The sequence below is a fragment of the Pleurodeles waltl genome, chromosome 3_1 (genome assembly GCF_031143425.1).
Source record: "Pleurodeles waltl isolate 20211129_DDA chromosome 3_1, aPleWal1.hap1.20221129, whole genome shotgun sequence".
Taxonomy (NCBI): domain Eukaryota; kingdom Metazoa; phylum Chordata; class Amphibia; order Caudata; family Salamandridae; genus Pleurodeles; species Pleurodeles waltl.
Window position 1 is genome coordinate 1,529,060,659 of NC_090440.1, and position 18,424 is coordinate 1,529,079,082.

The window sequence follows — 18,424 nt, forward strand, 5'->3', positions numbered from 1 at the left end:
AATGTCCTTAGCGATTGCCCCATTTTAGCATCAGTAGTATTGATGTAAGACTAAACCTTAATTCCTTTGTGGATACAGACTACCACAACACCTGTAGATCCATTGCCTGGGACTTCTGTGAATTATCCCCTTTGTGCCCTGTTACATAGAATGAACCTGGGTCCACCCACTGTTCAATCATGTCTTGTGGATTTATGGTTTACTCACACCACTCGGGGGTAACTGACTTTTATTGGAAAAAGGAGATTGCACAATATGGATGATGGGAATGGTGCTTCACAGTACAGCACCGGTTTTTGTATCAGGAGTTAAGATCTTTGAGCAAGTAACAGAGGATATTCCTGTTAGTGAATTGGAATTGTTCAGGTACCTCCAATTAAACATCGAGCTAAAATCTGAGCTTATGGGAGGGTGCTTTAGAAAATTCACTTTGAAAGGTTGCTTCTGAAAACGGGGGATTCTAGGCACCCAGTATTGCAATATACTAAACTGTGTCTACGAAGAGATACAGACAGACAGAGAGAGGCTTCCATTCCAAGAGGCCTAGAAGAAAAAACTAGGTATGCACACACGAGTGACTCTGTCAGGATATACTGAAGAGGAAAGTCAGTTTTGCATCTCACTCGAAAGGAAAGGAGACACTATTTATATTTCTGTCTAGGGGCACTGTACCCTTGAGAGAGTGCACATAATTGACCAGTCCCAAAGACATTTGCTGCTGACAGAGGAACCTACTGTGGTTGTGATTTTGATTTAAAAATAAAAATAAAAATAAAATGTTTGAAAGGACTTTCTAAGCAGGATTGAGGAGGCCCCCAAGTCAGCCATGGCATGGTATCTGTGATGGATCTACAGCTTCTCGAAGTCAGTCTATCCCTTACAGTCTAAGGTAGGTAAAACTGTCTACCATATGCTCCTAGAAATAAAATGAGTCTGTCTGGTGCCCTGAGGATTGCAAACAGCTCCCTACACGAGATTTGGCTGCAGAAGCTTTGGTGGTTGTTTGGGATGGTAGTGTTGCTGGCTCAAGTGTCGCGGAACAGTTCAAGGGACTTTAGTGGAAACTTGCTATTGACTCACTAGGCTCAGACGACTGTGACCTTTCATTGTTGAACATTGTTAGGAATAGGGTCTCTAGTTGGCAGTTGGTTTACACCCTGCCCATGTAGGGACCCTCACTCTAGTCAGGATAAGGGAGATACCCAGCTCAGATAACCCCCGCTCACCCCCCTGGTAACTTGGCAGGAGCAGTCAGGCGTATCTCAGAAGCAATGTGTAAAGCATTTGCACATAACACACAGTAATACAGTGAAAGCACCGCAAAAGCACACCACAACAGTTAAAAAAATATATATATATATTTATCTGTGTAAAACAAGACCAAAAACGAGAAAAATCCAGCATACAGTAATAAAGATATGAATTTTGGAAGTATTACTTAAAAATACAGTTCCTTGAAGTCAGTAGCTCTGTCTGGGGCTATCACGACGTCATGAACAACAAATCCAATAGTTCAGGCCTGCTGCTGCATCGCAGGCCAGCTATGGTTTTGGGAAGACCCCCAAACAATACCATGGAAATGCAGGGCATCTGGTTCCTCGCGATGAGATCCAGAGTGTGGCGTTGGTTCTGGAGGTCAGTGCGGGGGTCGTCTGGCCCTTGAAGTCACATGCATTGCAGATCAAACTCCGGGCTGATGACGAATTCAGGAGTGCTGGTGTTGATGTCATCAGGGCTGTGGTGCGAAGTGTGGACGATGCATCGTACTATGTCTTGAGGTCACGGTGCATGCAGCGGTGAAGTAGTTCCTGAAACTCTGTTGTCAGTAGGCCCAAGGTGGTGTGGCGTGGGGTCGCGGTGCAGACAGGGGTGTCTGTTGGCGATGCTTGAGTCTGTCTCTGGTGTCGGTAGACCGGGGCTGCGGGACGGGACGGTGCTTCGTGTACCTCACGAGCGGTGTCCTCCGGCCACAGTGCAAGCAGCAGCGTCTTCGGGGATGCTAAGTCTGCGGTGTGAGCAAGGCGATGCAGAGTCTGGGGCCCACAGGTCATGGTGGCTGCATTAGATGGTGGTGTTGGGGAGGCAAGGGTTGCGGTGCAACATGGGGCATGGCTCTGTGCGGTGGCTTCAGGACACGGTCTAGGCAGGGGCGTCGTTGATGGTGTTGCAGCGTTTTTTCTTCTGTTGCAGCACAAAACACACAGTTCCCAGTGCTGTAAGCAGATGAAGCTGAAGTCTGTGATATCCCTGAGACTTCCAACAGGAAGCAAGCTCTACTCCAAGCCCTTGGAGAAACTTCACAAGCAGGATACACAGCAAAGTCCAGTCTTTGCCCTATCTAGGGCACGCGCAGCAACTGCAGGCCAACCCAGCAAAGCACACACCGCAAAGGGGCAGTACACATCCTCCGGCCTTTCTCCTTGACAGAGGTTCCTCTTGATCCAGAAGTGTATTAAAAGTCTGGGGTTTTGGGTCCACTACTTATACTAGTTCTGGCCTTTGAAGAAGGCAAACTTTAAAGGAAAGTCTCTGTTGTTCACAAGATCCTGCCTTGTCCAGGCCTGGCTCCAAACACTCTAGGGGGGCAGAGACTGCATTGTGTGAGGACAGGCACAGCCCTTTCAGGTGCAGGCGTCGGCTCCTCCCTCCCCACTCTACCTGAGGAGACTCATTAGGATATGCAGGCTACCCCCAGCTCCCTTTGTGTCACTGTCTAGAGGGAATTCACAAACAGCTCAACTGTCAGTCTGACTCAGACATGGATTCCACAGGCAGGCAGAAGACACAGAATGGTTAAGCAAGAAAATGCCAGCTTTCTAAAAGACAATCTAAAAACCAACTCTACCAAAAGACCCCAAACTCCGTTTCTTTATCTGCTCCCAGTGTGAAATTACACTCCAGAGGAGATTAAATGCAATCCCCATGTTATCCAATAGGAGAGAGAGGCCTTGCAATAGTGAAACACAAATTTGGCAGTATTTCACTATCAGGACAAGTAAAACAATCCAGCACATGTCCCACCTTTTAAATGCACTGCACCCTGCCCATGGGGCTATCTTGAGCCTACCTTAGGCGTGCCTTACATGTAGGAAAAGGGAAGATGTGGGTAGGAGGAAGGGGGCAAAACGTTTGGGAATGACCCTGCAAAAAGGGCCAGGTCCAACAAACATACAGGGGTGTGCCCAGACTACGTACTGACTTGAACGAAACATGAACATTGAAAAGCTTGAGCAGGCTAAGATGGAGTGAATTTTGGGTTAAGGTCCTCCTGCAGAGTTGACATCGAAAGCATGCTCATTATGAGGTTGGTAGGAGGAAGGGTTTGGGGGCGAGGGGAGCAGGGCGAGAGGAGTGTCGGTAGGTGATTGTGAGGTTGAGTATTATTAAAATAATTGGTGCTAAGATAATAGTGGCAATCTGTCTATTAAAAAAATCCAACAAAAGATATTGAACACTAAAAATGTGGAGTATAGAGAAAGTTCAGTTTCTGATTAGAAGAATTGGTAGGCATTCTGGTATCTCTATTTTTGACTTTATTTTAGTTTGATATTGCTTTGACCCAGCCTACTGGGTTGCCTTCAATCTTGCGTAGATAGCCAATAACTTGTTTGGTACCTGCAGGTAGAGTTACCAGTGTTTTCCTCAGGAAGAAGAGTTCTGATAAGTGTACAAGGTTCGTAAGAGGTTTGTGCAGTTGCTGAATTAGAGTGCAGAGACCATTCGGACTCCATATGTGACCACACAGAAGAATTTTGATTAACTCCTTTATATGGCTCCCTCCAGCTACCTTTTAATGTTAGGCTAACTATTGTCAGTTGTTCTTGAAGGGAACGACCCTAATACCTAAAGTGAGCTCAATGTTCACTACTATAAAGAAACATGAAAATACTGTCAATATATCAACATCTGCCTCATGTGTCCCTGCCAACTCACCCGACCTACTCTTGGAAGATGGTCCCACTCCTTCAAAATTACTTACCCGGCAAACCTAAGTGACTTTGGTTAAAAAAAGATATCAAAAACAGAACCCTAAGATAATATCCAGAAGTGCTAATTGCAGACCACTAAAACCAACCTTGGTTTCTATACCTATGACACCTCAGTCTCAACAGGAGATTTCTCAACCTTCCTACGGGTAAGACGTTTACTATACCAGCTTTGAAATCACTAAGTTTAGAGGTGACCGTGTCAGTCTTTAACAGCAGAGACATTGTCATTCAAGTATTATACTCCAACGTTAAACATCTTGATTCAAACTTCCACCTACTTTAGAACATCAGGAACCAGGTTGCACTCAGGAATTGCACACACCAGATTCAGTTAAATAGACCAAACAAACACTAACAATATCACTAAGGTTGCCCTCACAGCAGTTCTTCCTAGCCCCATCTCTCTCACCCACAGTTTTTCTGCTGCTTTCTCACACACGCCCCACCCCCTCAAACTTGCGCCCTGATGTCAGCCCCTGCACCACTTTGTGTTCCTCATCATCACTATCTATGACCTCCATTTTCCCAAGTCCACCCACTCTTTCTCTACCTACCCTACCTGTAAAACCTCTAACTACACAACTCACTACTTCTATCGCATTGTGTAGTCTTTCACCATCTAACTTGTACCCATCGTTAATGCCATGTTTTGAAATTTACACCGTCACTGAGCAATGCATTTAATAATGTCTGTCCAAATGTGCATATTCACCAAGACAAGTATTAATAGTACCTGCTAAACATCCATTATATCCTAACCAGTAGTCCTGCTATAATCCTAGACCATACTGCAGCAAAGAATCTCTCAATAGCAGGACTACCACTCCTGTCAACAAATAAGACATTCTAGATCTATTGGGAGAATATATTTCAATAGTTGCAAGAAGAACCCAGGGGTGTTCCCACATTCCCACCTTCGGCAGCACAGAACAAATCTAACTTCAAAATCCATTTTCAAAGAATCTGATTCAACTTGGTTTGTCAAGGAATATCTATAAAAAAAGCTTTAAAATGAATTCTGCTTTATAATCTTAGACTATATCAAATAAAAATGAAGCTCACAAAATTCAACTTCTCGCCAGATCAGCCCTACACATAGTGGCCAGATATGTTGCAACTTGAAAACCTTTGACCACATATTGCCTATTCTGATCTCACTGAAGAGGCTTTCCATTGAAACCGTGAGCACCTTCAAATTAGCCTGCATGAGGCAGAATGCACTACACTTGCGTACTCCAAAATGTTAGTTGAATGCCACTGATTTCATGAGACCAATGCCTTCTTAAGAGCTCTAACATCCTGCTTCTTGAAACTTCAACCTTAAAGAGGACACAAAACAATGAAACAGTCCTTATTTGGAAGTATGGAGCTTTTTTCCCACATCACATAACAGTTAAATCCCATCAGTCATTCAAGAGGCAGCTGTTAAGCCTCCAGTTCCAGTATTACCCTCACCATTAAGTGATGTAAGCTCAGGAAGCAGTGAACTCTGGAAATCTTAAGGATTGACTTGAGTATTGACTATTGTTTTCATTTGTTCTCCTCTATGGACCCATTTTCTTCTGTACAGATCAGATTTTCTACACACCTTTTAAACAGATTATTACTTTAATATTTAGACTGAACTGGGCATGTTCGGTTTGCTAACCGGTTATATGTTGGAACAACAAGTGCTTGAACCACCCATGCCTGAACAACGAGGCCTGAACAACGACCTCGTTGTTACCACTAACGTGGAGAAGTGTGGCTCAATGGTTACAGCGGCAGACCCTGATGCAGAAATCTGGCCCGGGACCAGGGTTCAATTCCCGACCTCGGCGGGTCTTGGGCTCAATTTCCTCGGACCTGATAATTCTCGCATCGGTGCCTAATCTAATTCATGGGTCCCACTCTGTAACTCTGGGCAATAGCTTGCTTAATCTCCACAACGGCCCCAACAGCTCTGGGATGCCTGGCTTCACCTTGAAGGTTGCCCAGGAGTGGGCACCTCACAGGGAAAAGCCAGGAAGGGTTCCACAGCGGTATGCGTACAGCGCCTTGAGACCCTAACGGGTGAGTAGTGCGCTATACAAGTACGAAGTTTACAATGCCTTTACCACGAATGCCTTAACAACGATTTTTTGTTGTAAAGTCATTCCTGGTAAAGGCATTAGTGAACTGCATGCATGGTTCAAGCATGCGTCCCCCCTAGCCCGCACCCCTTAAAATTACTGCAACGCCCCACCACCAACCCAACCCCAAAATTACCGCAACCCCAACCCCCTCCCCTAAAACCTAAAGCACCCCCACCCCTAAAACCTAAGCCCTGACCCCTCCTCCCCGCCCCTAAACCTTAATGACGCTGAGCCCCCACCCCACCCCCAAAAACAAAAAATACCCCAACTCCCCACCCCTAAAACCTAAAGCACCCCAACCCCCACCCCTAAAACCTAAACCCTGACCCCCTCCCCACCCCTAAACCTTAATCAACCCGAGCCCCTCACCCCCCAAAAAACAGCCCCAGTCCCAGTCCAACTTACCTCCTCCTTGATCGCGTCAACTCCCTTCTTCTGTGCCTTAACCACACATGTACGTGGTTCAGCATGTGCATGGTTAAGGCCCTGAACAAGGAAGTTGTGGAAAACGAAAGAGTTGTTTCGCTTTCGTTTTTCACAACTTCTTTCAGGACTCGTTGTTAGGGATGCTTCCCTTGCTAACCATTTATGTGACTTTATGCTGCATAATATTTACTAATTTGTAAGCCATGACAGTATTTATGAATCTGATAGAGACTTCTAGTTGCTGATTCCTTACCTTAGACTTTCCCCCAGGCATCAGACTAGATCCAGAGATTTTTCTTCGAGCAGTTCCCCTGCGTGCTGTTAGGTGGTGTTGGCCGACTCTGTGGGCATTGTTGGCATCTTGTTTGCTGTGATGACGTTGCAGTAATATATAGGCCCCAACCTGGCATGCTGATGTCAGTTCTTTTCTTTCCGCGCCAGCCTACGTGCAGATCTGGAGAAGAGTTGCCCCAGTCATTTTTTGACTAACTGCGACACTTTTGTCGATTTTTGTTTTTGACGAGTTTTGGATTCATCGAGGTATGTCCCGTAAGATGTCAGTGACAGATCAGCACCCTGTTTGCCTCTGGTCTCTGTAGCGCGACCATGACCCGACATCGTGCTCGGAGTGTTGGATCATGAACCTGAAGGCTCTGAGGTAGCAGTTTCTAAAGCTCATGGTGGCCCGGCACTCGATTCTGTGTTATTCCCTGTCTCGTTTGAGACGTAGGTCAGGAGACCGGTTGTGTAGTCATCACCACTGTTCGTCATCCAAATCATCTGGACACTCTGGTCACAAGAAGAAGGCCAAATGTTCCTTGACTTTACCCCGTTGCTCGGAAAACGTGATGCGGGAAGAGCGTTGACGCTCTAGGCCTCCGTTTTTGGAGCCTCCGTCTGGGTCCGCTCCTCACCTCCCCAACTTTCTGGGAGCCTGTGCCACCCCTGCCCAACTCAAGGAATTTTGAGGCTATGCGCCTCATATTTAGGCAGATCGACCCACCCTCTGGCCCAGGGAAGTCAGTGAGGACCCCTTGGGTTCCAAGTCGTCGACTTCGGCCCCAACTCCGGATGGCACCTCCAGATCCGCTTCCGAATACGTCCCGACGTCGGTCGTGCCAACGTGACCTTCCCCGGCATCGGGCCAGATGTAGACACTCCCGACGTCAGTTGGGCCCACAATCGGCGTCGACCCTATACTAATTCCCGCTGAGCTGGATCGGCGTCGCTCTATGCCAGTTCAGTCTTCCACTGGCTCTCCTGTGCCTAGAGTTGATCCTGACCCCTGTTGCTGTGGTTACGGATATGGGGATAGTGTAGAGGGGTTGCTAGGCCCTTTAGAATACCAGCTTGACCCTGAAATGGACTGGGTCCAGGATTTGGGTGATACCTGCTGCTTGGACACCTCCCCTGGCGCTGGCAACGTCCTACTCAATGATGGTGGGAAGGGCCGCTGAGGTTTTGGACCTCGAGCTTCCTTCTGTGGCGGTCAGGACTAACCTCCTGGCCGAAGTGCTTCAGCCTGGGGCCTCCACTCGGAATCCCTCCTTACCTTCAATGAAGACGGCATCCTTCTGGGTACCTGGTCCAGACACAGCACCGGTGCTTTTGTGAATAGGACAGTTGCCCGCCGCCATCGGCCTGTGCTGACCAACCCAAAATTCCTCACCCTATGCCTGAGAGCCTTTTCATCCAGGCTTCGTCATCCTCTGGTGCTGTAGGAAGCTGGCCTGGTGTGTGGTGGGTACCTATGGTACTTACACCTTATACCAGGTCTAGGTAATCCCCTCTTAGTGAAATGTAGGCAGTGTCTAGAAGCTAGGCTCTCTAGAGGTAGTTGTGGATGAGCAGCCAGTGTAGGAGACATGGAAAGCTCATGCAATACCACTGTAGTCACACAGCACTTACACACATGAAAGAAAACACTCAGTTGTACAAAAATAAAGGCACTTTATTTTGTAAACAAATAATCACAAAATACTAGACAAGTAACCCACCCTTAGGAGGTAAGTAATACACTAAATATATACACTAGTACTCAGAAACAGGCATAGAAAAGGTTAGAAAACTGCAAATAGCAATAACCAATAGTGACTCCAGGTGGAGCACAAGCCATATGCTAAAAACAATGGAATGCGAACAAGGTACCCCCACCTAGGTAAGTAAAATGTGTAGAAGGGAGCTGGGAGTGCTAGAAAGCCACAGAGATAAGTAACACAGTTCCCCCTCCAGCGACCAGTAATGCAGGAGTTAAACACTGGATTTTCCCCAAACCACCCAAAAGGAGGAAAAGACACCCAGAGAAGGCTGCAAGAAAACAAACAGTGGATTCCTGAAGAAAGAAGACCTGTGGGGAGAGGGGACCAAGAGTCACAGTGGAGTCCAGGAGGAGTATGAACTACTACCCACCCAGCTGTGGATGCAGGAGTTTTTTGACTGTGATGAAGAACAGGTCAGCACTGCAGCCCTGGAGTCGGAGAAGAGTTCCTGATGGATGCAGATGAAACCCCACGCTGGAAAGAAAATTGCAGACTGGTGTCTGTGCAGGAATTTCACCAACCAGCCTTGGCAAAGGCAAACTCGCGGTTAGTGGCAAAGAGGTGCTGCCAGGGACCCGCAAGGCCCAAGAGGATTCAGCCTAGGAGGGAGAGTCACAGGAAACCCTCATCGTCACAGAGATTCCACAAGAGAAGAGGCAGCACCCACAGGACAGGGATCCCAGAGTCGCAGAAGAAGCTACACAGCACTACAAAAGAGGATCCCACGCTGCAGGAGAACCACGCAGGAAGCTTTGCTTTGCAGGATGGAGTGCTGGAGCTACACGTCACCTTGCGATCCCTTGGAGGAGATGCAAACAAGATTTGGGAGCTGCAAGAGACGCGGTGCAAGGGGGTACACAGATACTTTGAGTTCCCTGCCAACCTTGGAGTCAAGGTGACAGAACCCAGGGACCCTCGGGAGGAGCTCTGGGCACCACCCCTGGGGTGGTGATGGACAAGGGAGTGGTCACTCCCCTTTCCATTGTCCAGTTTCGTGCCAGAGCAGGAACTGGGAGGTCCGTCAACCGGTGTGGTCTGTTTTATGCATGGAGGGCACCAAATGTGCCCTGCAAAGAAAACCAGTGGCTTGGGGAGGCTACCCCTCCCAAGCCAGTCACACCAATTTCCAAAGGGAGAGGGTGTTAACCTCCCTCTCCCAAAAGAAATCCTTTGTATTGCCTTCCTCTGCTTGATCATATTAAGCAGCAGGAGGGCAGAAACCTGTCTGAGGAGTGGCAGCAGCTGGGCTGCCCGGAAAACGCTGTGAGATGGGGTGGGGGTCCTCTAAGGAGCCCCCAGAGTGCATGGAATCATACTTCTAATACTTTCAACAGTATTGGGGTATGATTCAGACATGTTTGATACCAAACATGGCCAGGTTGGGAGTTACCATTATGTAGTTGGACAAGGGTAGTGACCTATGTCCAGTACACGCATAAAATGGCGTTGCCGCACTCAAAGTCCAGGAAAATGCTAGTGCAGGGGTGGCCTCACACACAGGTACCTGCACCCAGCCCTCTGGGATAATAGGGTCTACCATAGGGGTTGACTTATAGTGACCTGGTGTAGCGACCTGTAGTGAAAACGGGAGCATGCATCCGTTTCACGCAGGCCGCAATGGCAGACCTGCTGAACCCTTTGCATTGGTTCCCTATTGGTAGCAGAATAACTGCTGCAGACCATAGGGATCCCCTGGAAACCCAATGCCCTGTGTACCTAGGTACATTATACTAGGGACTTACATAGGGGGACCAGTATGCCAATTGTGGGAAGAAAAAGGTACAGTTTTCGAGAAGAGCAAAACTACTGGGGTTCTGGTTAGCAGGATCCCAGTAGACAATCAAACATACTGACAACAGGCAGAAAACGGGGTAACCATGCCAAGAAAGAGGGTACTTTCCTACAGGTGCATTCCCTAACGCTCCCCCGGACGGAGAGTCAAAAAGACTGGACAACTTGGGGAAGAAGATGTTTTCTTCTGCCAGTCTCGCACTGCGGTCCGTGAACACTGCATGCCTTTTGGGCTGCTATTCCCATACTCTTTGGGATACAGTCGTGCAAGTGCTGCCTCGAGTTACAGAGGAGGCCCGGATCATTTTCTCCCAAGCTGTTACAGAAGGGAGAGATGCAGCGAACGTCATGATTCGTTGTGGACTGGATACGACCGACTCATTGGGCAGATCAGTTGCATCGATGGTGGCATTGAGACGCCCCGCCTGGTTGAGGACGTCTGACTTTTCTGGGGATGTCCAGCAATCCTTGATGGACATGCCCTTTAATGGCACCCCTCTCTTCAGAGATAAGGCGGACTCCGTGCTCGAGCGCTCCAAGGATTCTCAGGCTACAGCTCGGTCCCTACGGCATGCTGTAAAGCCCCTGCGCGGCCACGGGATCCCATAAGCTTGTGGATACGGGAGTCAGCGGGCATCCCAGTCCACCCCACCCCACCCTCTCCTCTGCCTCCCAACCTTCCTAATCCGTCTGAACATCCAGGACCAGTTGGCAGCAGGATTCGCCATCACTTGCTTCACTGGGAATTAATTACACAGACAGGCGGGTCTTACAAATCGTCCGAAGGTGCTACTCCCTCTCCTTTGAGTCTTCTCCTCCAGCCATGCCACCATCATTCGATCATCTATCTGAGGCTAATATGGCACTTCTTCGTGAGGAGGTCAAAGCTCTCTTGGCCTAGGGAGTCATAAAGAGGGCTACTTTCTGGTGCCCAAAAAGGAAAATGGCCTTCACCTTATCCTAGATCTCCGGTCCCTCAATCTCTTCCTTAAGGAGAAGTTCAAGATGCTAACCCTAGCTCAGGTCCTTTCTGCCCTGGACACTGGATGGTAGCGTTGGACTTGCAGAAAGCCTATTTTCGCATTCCAGTCCTGCCGGCCCACAGACGTTACTTGCGGTTCACCGTGCTCCCCTTTGGCCTTACCAGCGCCCTCTGGGTGCCCACGAAAGTGATGGTAGTGGTTGCAGCTCATCTGCGCAGGTTAGAGGTTCCAGTCTTTCCCTACCTCGACGACTGGCTGTTAAAGGCGGACACGCCCCAGAGAGTCGTCTCCCACCTCCAGACTATGGCGAACCTCCAGCATTCGCTGGGGTTCACTATAAACTGGCTTCCTCTCAGACGCTCCCTTTCATCTGAACCATTCTGGACACAGTACAGTTTCGGGCTTGTCCTCCCGAAAAGCGAGTCCAGAATATTTGGGATATGATACTGATGTTTCAGCCTAGCCTCTATCCTGGATTTTGGTGAGAATGACTCTGAGGCTGCTGGGCCTCATGACCTCCTGCATCTTGCTGGTCCTACATGCCAGATGGCATATGCAGGCTCTGCAGTGGAAAGTGAAGTTCTAGTGGCCGCAGCATCAGGGGACGCGCTCTGACATGGTTCAGATCTCGGAAGGAACTGCGAAAGACCTGCAGTGGTGGTTTGTCAAATCCAGAGTGCGTCGATGACAGATCCCTCTCCCTTCCCCAACCAGATCTCACAGTAGTGACAGATGCGTCATTCCTGGGACGGGGCAGCCACAAGGGAGAAGGTGGCGATCAGAGGCCTCTGGTGGACTCCAGGCTCCACCTCAACCTTTTGGAGCTCTGACGTGCATTGAAATCCCTCAAAGGGAAAGTGGTGCAGGTGTTCACCAACAACACCACCGCCATGTGGTACTGCAACAAGCAAGGCGGAGTGGGGTTGTGGACCCTTTGTCAAGAGACTCTTCGCTTGTGGACATGGCTGGAACGTCAGGGAATTTCACAGGTGGTTCAACATCTGGCGGGCTCTATGAACGTCAGAGCAGACAAACTCAGCCATCAATGCATAGTCAATCACGAATGGCGTCTCCATCCGGAGGTGGCGCAAGATCTCTTTCAGATATGGGGAGAGCCTTGGTTAGATCTGTTCGCCTCCATAGAGAATGCACTATGTCAGCTGTTTTGCGAAGTGGAGCTTCCAAAGCGGCACTCGCTCAGTGACGCTTTTTGTCACAAGTGGAGCTCAGGCCTCCTGTAGGCCTTCCCGCCAATACTACTTCTGCCCAGAGTTCTGAAAATGAACAGGCAACACCGGGCCAAAGTAATCCTGGAGGCTCCGGACTAGGCAAGGAGTCTGGTATCCCAAGCTATTGAGCATGGACATCCATCCTCCGATCAGACTGCCCCTTCGGGATGATCTTCTGTCACAGCAGCAGGGAGCAGTTATCCACCCGAACTGGTTCAGTCTCCGCCTCCTTGCGTGGAGATTGAACAGCGCCAGTTGATGGCTTTTGACCTTTCACCTGAAGTCTGTAATGTCATCTTGGCAGCCAGGCGTCCCTCCACCAAAACGGTTATACGCCTGTTGTTAGAAGAAATTTGTGGCATAGTGTAGCAACAAGTCTGTTGATCCCCTCTCTGCACCTCTCTCAGTGGTTCTCCTCTTTATTCTCTCTCTTGCCCTGCAGGGCTCTGCTCTGGGCACCCTCAGGGGATATTTGTCTGCCATCTCTGCCTTCTTAAGGCTACCAGACCAATGTTCTCTGTTCAAATCTCCCATTGTTGGGAGGTTTCCTAAAGGTCTCATACATATGATCCATTCATAATGCCCCTGTGGGATTTGAACTTGGTCCTCACAAAGCTCATGTGTGATCCTTTCGAGCTGCTCCACTACAGCCCTCTTCAGGTCTTGACCTTTAAAACTGCTTTCTTGATTGCCATCACCTCTGCTCGCAGAGTGAGTGAGCTTCAGGCTCTTTCTTTGAAGCCACCATTCCTAGCAGTGCATCTTGACAGTGGTGCTTCGTACCAGGGCTTCCTTTCTACCCAAGTGGTGACACCTTTTCACGTAGGCCAATCTTGCCTACTTTTTACACTTCCCCCACACCCCTCTCATGAGGAGGAGGTACTCCACCGTCAGGATCCAAAAGAGCGTTGGCGTTCTACCTAAATCATACCAAAGATTTCTGGGTGGACGATGAACTTTTTATGGGTTATGTGGGTGCGAAGAGAGGAAAGGCAGTGCAGAAGAGGACCATCTCGCAATGGGTTGTCCTCTGCATCAAAATGTGCTATGTTTTGGCGAAAAGCAACCCCCTGAGGGTTTGCATGCTCATTCAACTAAAGCAGCAATGTGGGCGTCTTTACATATGTTCACCAAGCATTACTGTCTAGACAGTCCAGTCCGCAGAGACCGCTACTTTGGCCGCTCGGTCCTGAGGACTTTTTGGTGTCCTCTTGGTTCGGTGCCCACCACTGGGAATGGTATTGCTCAGGTATCTATTCTAAGGTAAGGAATCTGCAACTAGAAGTTTTTATCAGATGTAAAAGTTACTTGTCTTCAGTAACAATATATCTGGTAGAGTTATATTCAAGTTGCAGATTCCTTACCGACCCACCCATCCTCCCCGCACTGCAAACTAATTTCTAGGGACAGGAACTTCCCTTTAAGGGCTGTAGTTTGGCGCACCATTCTCAGTGTTTGTTATGGCTCTGCGCTACTTGCGTGGAAAGTTGTGAAAAGAAACTGACGTGAGCTTGCCGAGATGGCACCTATATACGACATCGACGTCCTCAAGACGACCACAACACCCGTGGAGTCAACCGACTCCACCTAATGGCGTGCAGGGGTACTGCTCGAAGAAAAATCTCCAGATCCAATTGGATGCCTGGGGGAAATTCTAAGGTAAGAAATCTGCAACTAGAATATGTCTCTACCACATACATCGTTACCAAAGGTAAGTAACTTGTACATTATCTCCTCTATAATGCGCTCTGGTAAAATAAATAAGGTGACCACTCTTAACATTTTACTTTAGTTGCAGTCCCTGGGGAATATTGAAAACATTTGTGCAAGAGTTCTGCAACAAGGGCTGTTTGGGGTGGGGTGGTGTAAGAGGAGGGTGTTGTAGTCCATTGTCTCAGAGGTGGAGATGTAAAGCAGAATTAATGTGCTCAATCTTGTCATGCCACTTACAGCAATGGCCAGCATGGTTCACAGTCTGTGACAGAGCCAGAGGATTAAGTTACACCAGTAAACAACATTGAAGACTCAAAGCGCTTATCAATTTATAGAGCGCGTTTCTGTGTTGCATCAAAAAAACCTTTGTCTCCCTTTCAAACCCTTAGTCCTTATTGGAGTGCCTAGTTAATTGTAGACTTGATATTGGGTGCAAATTCGAAGAAGCTTTTTTGGAATGGTTTGAAAAAAAAAATTGAAAATATGTAGGATTTATGAAATGACCACTTTAGTTGGAGTGCTGTGAGCTGAGGCTGCAATAATACATTGATTGAGAGAGACACAAACTGTAATTGTAAGGAAAAGAATGGAAAGTTGGTGACTGAAATTCCAATTGATAGGTAGAAGGCAGCAGGGGTTAACAAGGATGTCCTCGTCTGCAGAACACTGTCTTTATGCTTTCATTATATATATATATACATAGAAAAAATAAATAACTTTTGTAATTTTTCTTTTTCAGCGGGTATTTCTATGGGACTTGGATGAGACCATTATTATCTTCCATTCCTTACTGACGGGGTCTTATGCACAAAAATATGGAAAGGTATTTTAATCCCATTTATGCTTGATCATAAAACACATTCATTGGATATTATCCGGTTTATGAATCTTTATTTTTTCTTTCTGGTTCATAGTTTACAATTGTAGTAGCCCATGTTTGTTTTAGAACATAGGAACAAAACTTCTATACATAGAATATAAGATTCAAGTATTACAGCAAACCTAAAATCCAATTTTTACATAGTTTGTCTGACATAAAGATAATTGACATGCTCCTTGTTGATTAAAGTAGCCATTTGCCTTTGAAAGTGATTCCCCTATGGCATTCAACAAACAAAATTAAAGGTCCTTTGTAGAGGTAGCTTTCTCTTCTGGGACCAGGCCAGTGAAACAGTGCCTTTTCTACAGAAAATCACTACAAATGAAAACGGAACTGTTTATTCACCTGACAGTGAAAAATTGACCTAGCTCCACTAGTAGAGGCACCAAGAAATTGGATGTGAATGGTTTAAACTTAAACCTCAATACAATTTTATCGTTTTGAACTCATTCTTAGTTACTGTCACTAGAAAGCTGCTCTGAGTATTTCCTTTCTCGTTACCCACTAATTAGCTTCCATTAGGCAGGTTACACAGCAGGGACCGTTACAAAGCTATTGATGGCATCCCTTCCACCAACTCATGACAGTATGTTATCTATTAGTGACTTGTCGGTTTCACCCCTTGTTACCAGAGGAATTGTGTGGGTGATTCCTGGGTGTTAGAGGGTAGAACATTTGCTTTCAGTGGTGAGGGGTGATCAGGTTCAAATGTGGTGAAAAAACAAAAAGGATGCAAATAGTTAGAGGTTGAGGATAGGCTAGAATAAACAATTAGATCCTCTGGCAATCCTGAAAAAAATATAGTTGATAATGTGGCTGAGTTATTGAGGAGAGAAGTAAGTGCCAAATGTTTGTACTTTTTTAAAGTCTCAAGGGCAGATCTAGGATTGATGCAGGAGATCATCCTTTCCTCATCTAATGAACCTGGGCCACATGTGATTCAGTACTTGGACAGGGTTAGAGGTGATGCAGAGACACACAAGCACCAGTGGTCTAGTCAGAGGTGTGCTGCTCTAATAATTAAAAAATACATAACAAAGAAAGTTCAGAATCAAGTAGCTCCAGGTGATCCACGACCACTTAGAGAGGTGGCTAAATGGTTTATGTAGGAGCTCAGTGTGAGAAATTCGCAGTTATGAATAATACACAGCCACTAGTGTGCCTGATGTTAAAATTAGCTATTTTGGCCTCCGCAGTTATTGTGAGACTAGACTTTAATTTTGCCTTAAAGCTACAAGATTGATTTTACCCCAGATTTGTGTGACCACATTTTTATAGAAGGGGCTACTTTAAAAGTACTTCTAAAAAATCTTTGGGCATATGGACATTGGAATAAAAGCACACTTGAATAATCCTTGCTGGACGTACTGTAGCAAAATATATCAAAAGTCATCCTCAAATAGATTTATGTGGAAAGAGTCTAAAATTATGGACCACGTTTTATCTGATCACTGTTTAATATAAGTGGGTATGTAAAGTTAATAATTCATTTTTGTGCGTATGTGCTTCAATACATGTTCACAAGAAATTAAAGAATTCTTTGACTTCAATTAAGGGATATCATAGGTGGGTTTTGCCTACGTTGTATTTAAGGCCCATCTCAGACCGTTAGTATCATTAACAACGCTAGATAAAAGAAAAATCTGAAACAAATAATTCAACTAGAGGCTAAATTATTGCTGGCACGTCGAAGGTCCCTTTGATCCACCCATCTGAGAAAAAAATCCAGACATTAAACCTTGGAACACATTAGGCCTGTATGCATCTAATAATGATATATTTTGGAAACCCCCTGTTAATCTATTTAAACAAGATCATAATGTCTGCAAGTTATTAAAAAATAAAGCATTAAAAAAAGAATTAACATAGGAACCAGGGCAGGTAATTGCCCTACAAGTTATAAGCAAAACATTTTAAAATTCTGTAGCTGAATTACTTATTGAGGTACTACACACAAAGGCAGACGAGATCTCTCTTTTTAAAAAATGTATGTTTTTTAGAGGTGGCAAAATCTGTGAGAAATTCACATTACAGGATAAGACCTTCCAATTGGCCCCAATAACATTTCTAGAAGTCTAGACCCCCTAAAGTATCTTTGTCAGCAATATTCCCCTGGAATATGAACAGCCCGATAATATGGTTACCCTTTTGAGCCTGTAATAGTATGTAAGAAAACTAAGTTAAATGCCGACTTGATTAGAAACAAATCACCTGCCTTATTATGGTGGGTAAGCTTAGTCACATTTCCAAAAACCAGAAACTGGTTGTGGGCTTTCTGGATCCTACCAGCCAAGTCAGTTAATTTAAGATTGTAAAATACTTAATGAAATTTCTGTTAAATGGAGTGGTTGTGATCATACCTAAAATTGCACACCCTGATTTAATAGGGTTTGTTCCAGACTTGAAGCACGTTTTTTTATTGGAAACCATCAACTTTTTAGAAGGTACTTATTTCTTTAAGGCAGTCTTGTTTTCAGCTGTGAAAGTACCTTGGTAAATTGGACTTCTTCTTGTAAAGATGAAAAGGAATATCACAGCTCAGCAGGTTGAAGTTTGCATCTACGTAGAGGGCTATGGCAGATCCTGGCTGGAGAAGGGTTTACTTTGGGGTAGAAAGGATGATCTTCCAGGGATGTACACTATCTACTCTTCTATTTGCAGTTTTCTTGGAATGCTTTGCTAGATTTATTGGTAACTACACCACAATCTTTGTAGACCTAGGCTTTGCAGGAGCTGCCAAAATTCGCATGGATAACACTGTCCTGTTTCTGGAGCCAGACATTGTTAAAACAATGTTTCCTCATACAAACTTTGAAATTTCAGATTATGCAATAAATGACAGAAGTGATCTTCTAGTCTGTAAAGCTAATGTTGAGAATCGCCCACCTAAGCGCCACAATCGGTGGCAAATCTTGTTCTTCCAATACAGCGAAAACTGAAGATGTTTATAAATATCGAATTTGGAGTACAATTAAGTAGGGGCTTCCGATGTGGAGGAACTCTTTTCTTTCTTTGGGTGGGAGAATAAATGTAATAATAATTAGAACTGTGTTCCTCCTTTTTTCCAGTTTCAAGCTCGTTCTTGCCGCTTAGAAAATAGTTCATTAACAAGCTAAATGTTTTTGGTAGCCTCATTTACACACAGACCCTGAAAAATATTCAAATTAATTTATCAATTGTCACCAGGCTTTACCTCTGTAACTGAACATTCCGGAACAGGATTTTCTTCACCTACATGAAACATTCAATAAGATGATTAA

General features: G+C 46.0%; 1 protein-coding gene across 7 annotated transcripts in view; it reads left to right on the forward strand.

Annotated features, from left to right (window-relative positions):
• The window catches only part of EYA3 (EYA transcriptional coactivator and phosphatase 3), a 900,226-nt gene that overhangs the window by 552,451 nt on the left and 329,351 nt on the right, over positions 1-18,424 (forward strand). For all 7 annotated transcript variants that reach the window (XM_069225116.1, XM_069225117.1, XM_069225118.1 and 4 more), the window contains one exon: positions 15,024-15,107. In XM_069225116.1, coding sequence (XP_069081217.1) covers positions 15,024-15,107 — 84 coding nt within the window. The remainder of the gene's footprint in view (positions 1-15,023; positions 15,108-18,424) is intronic.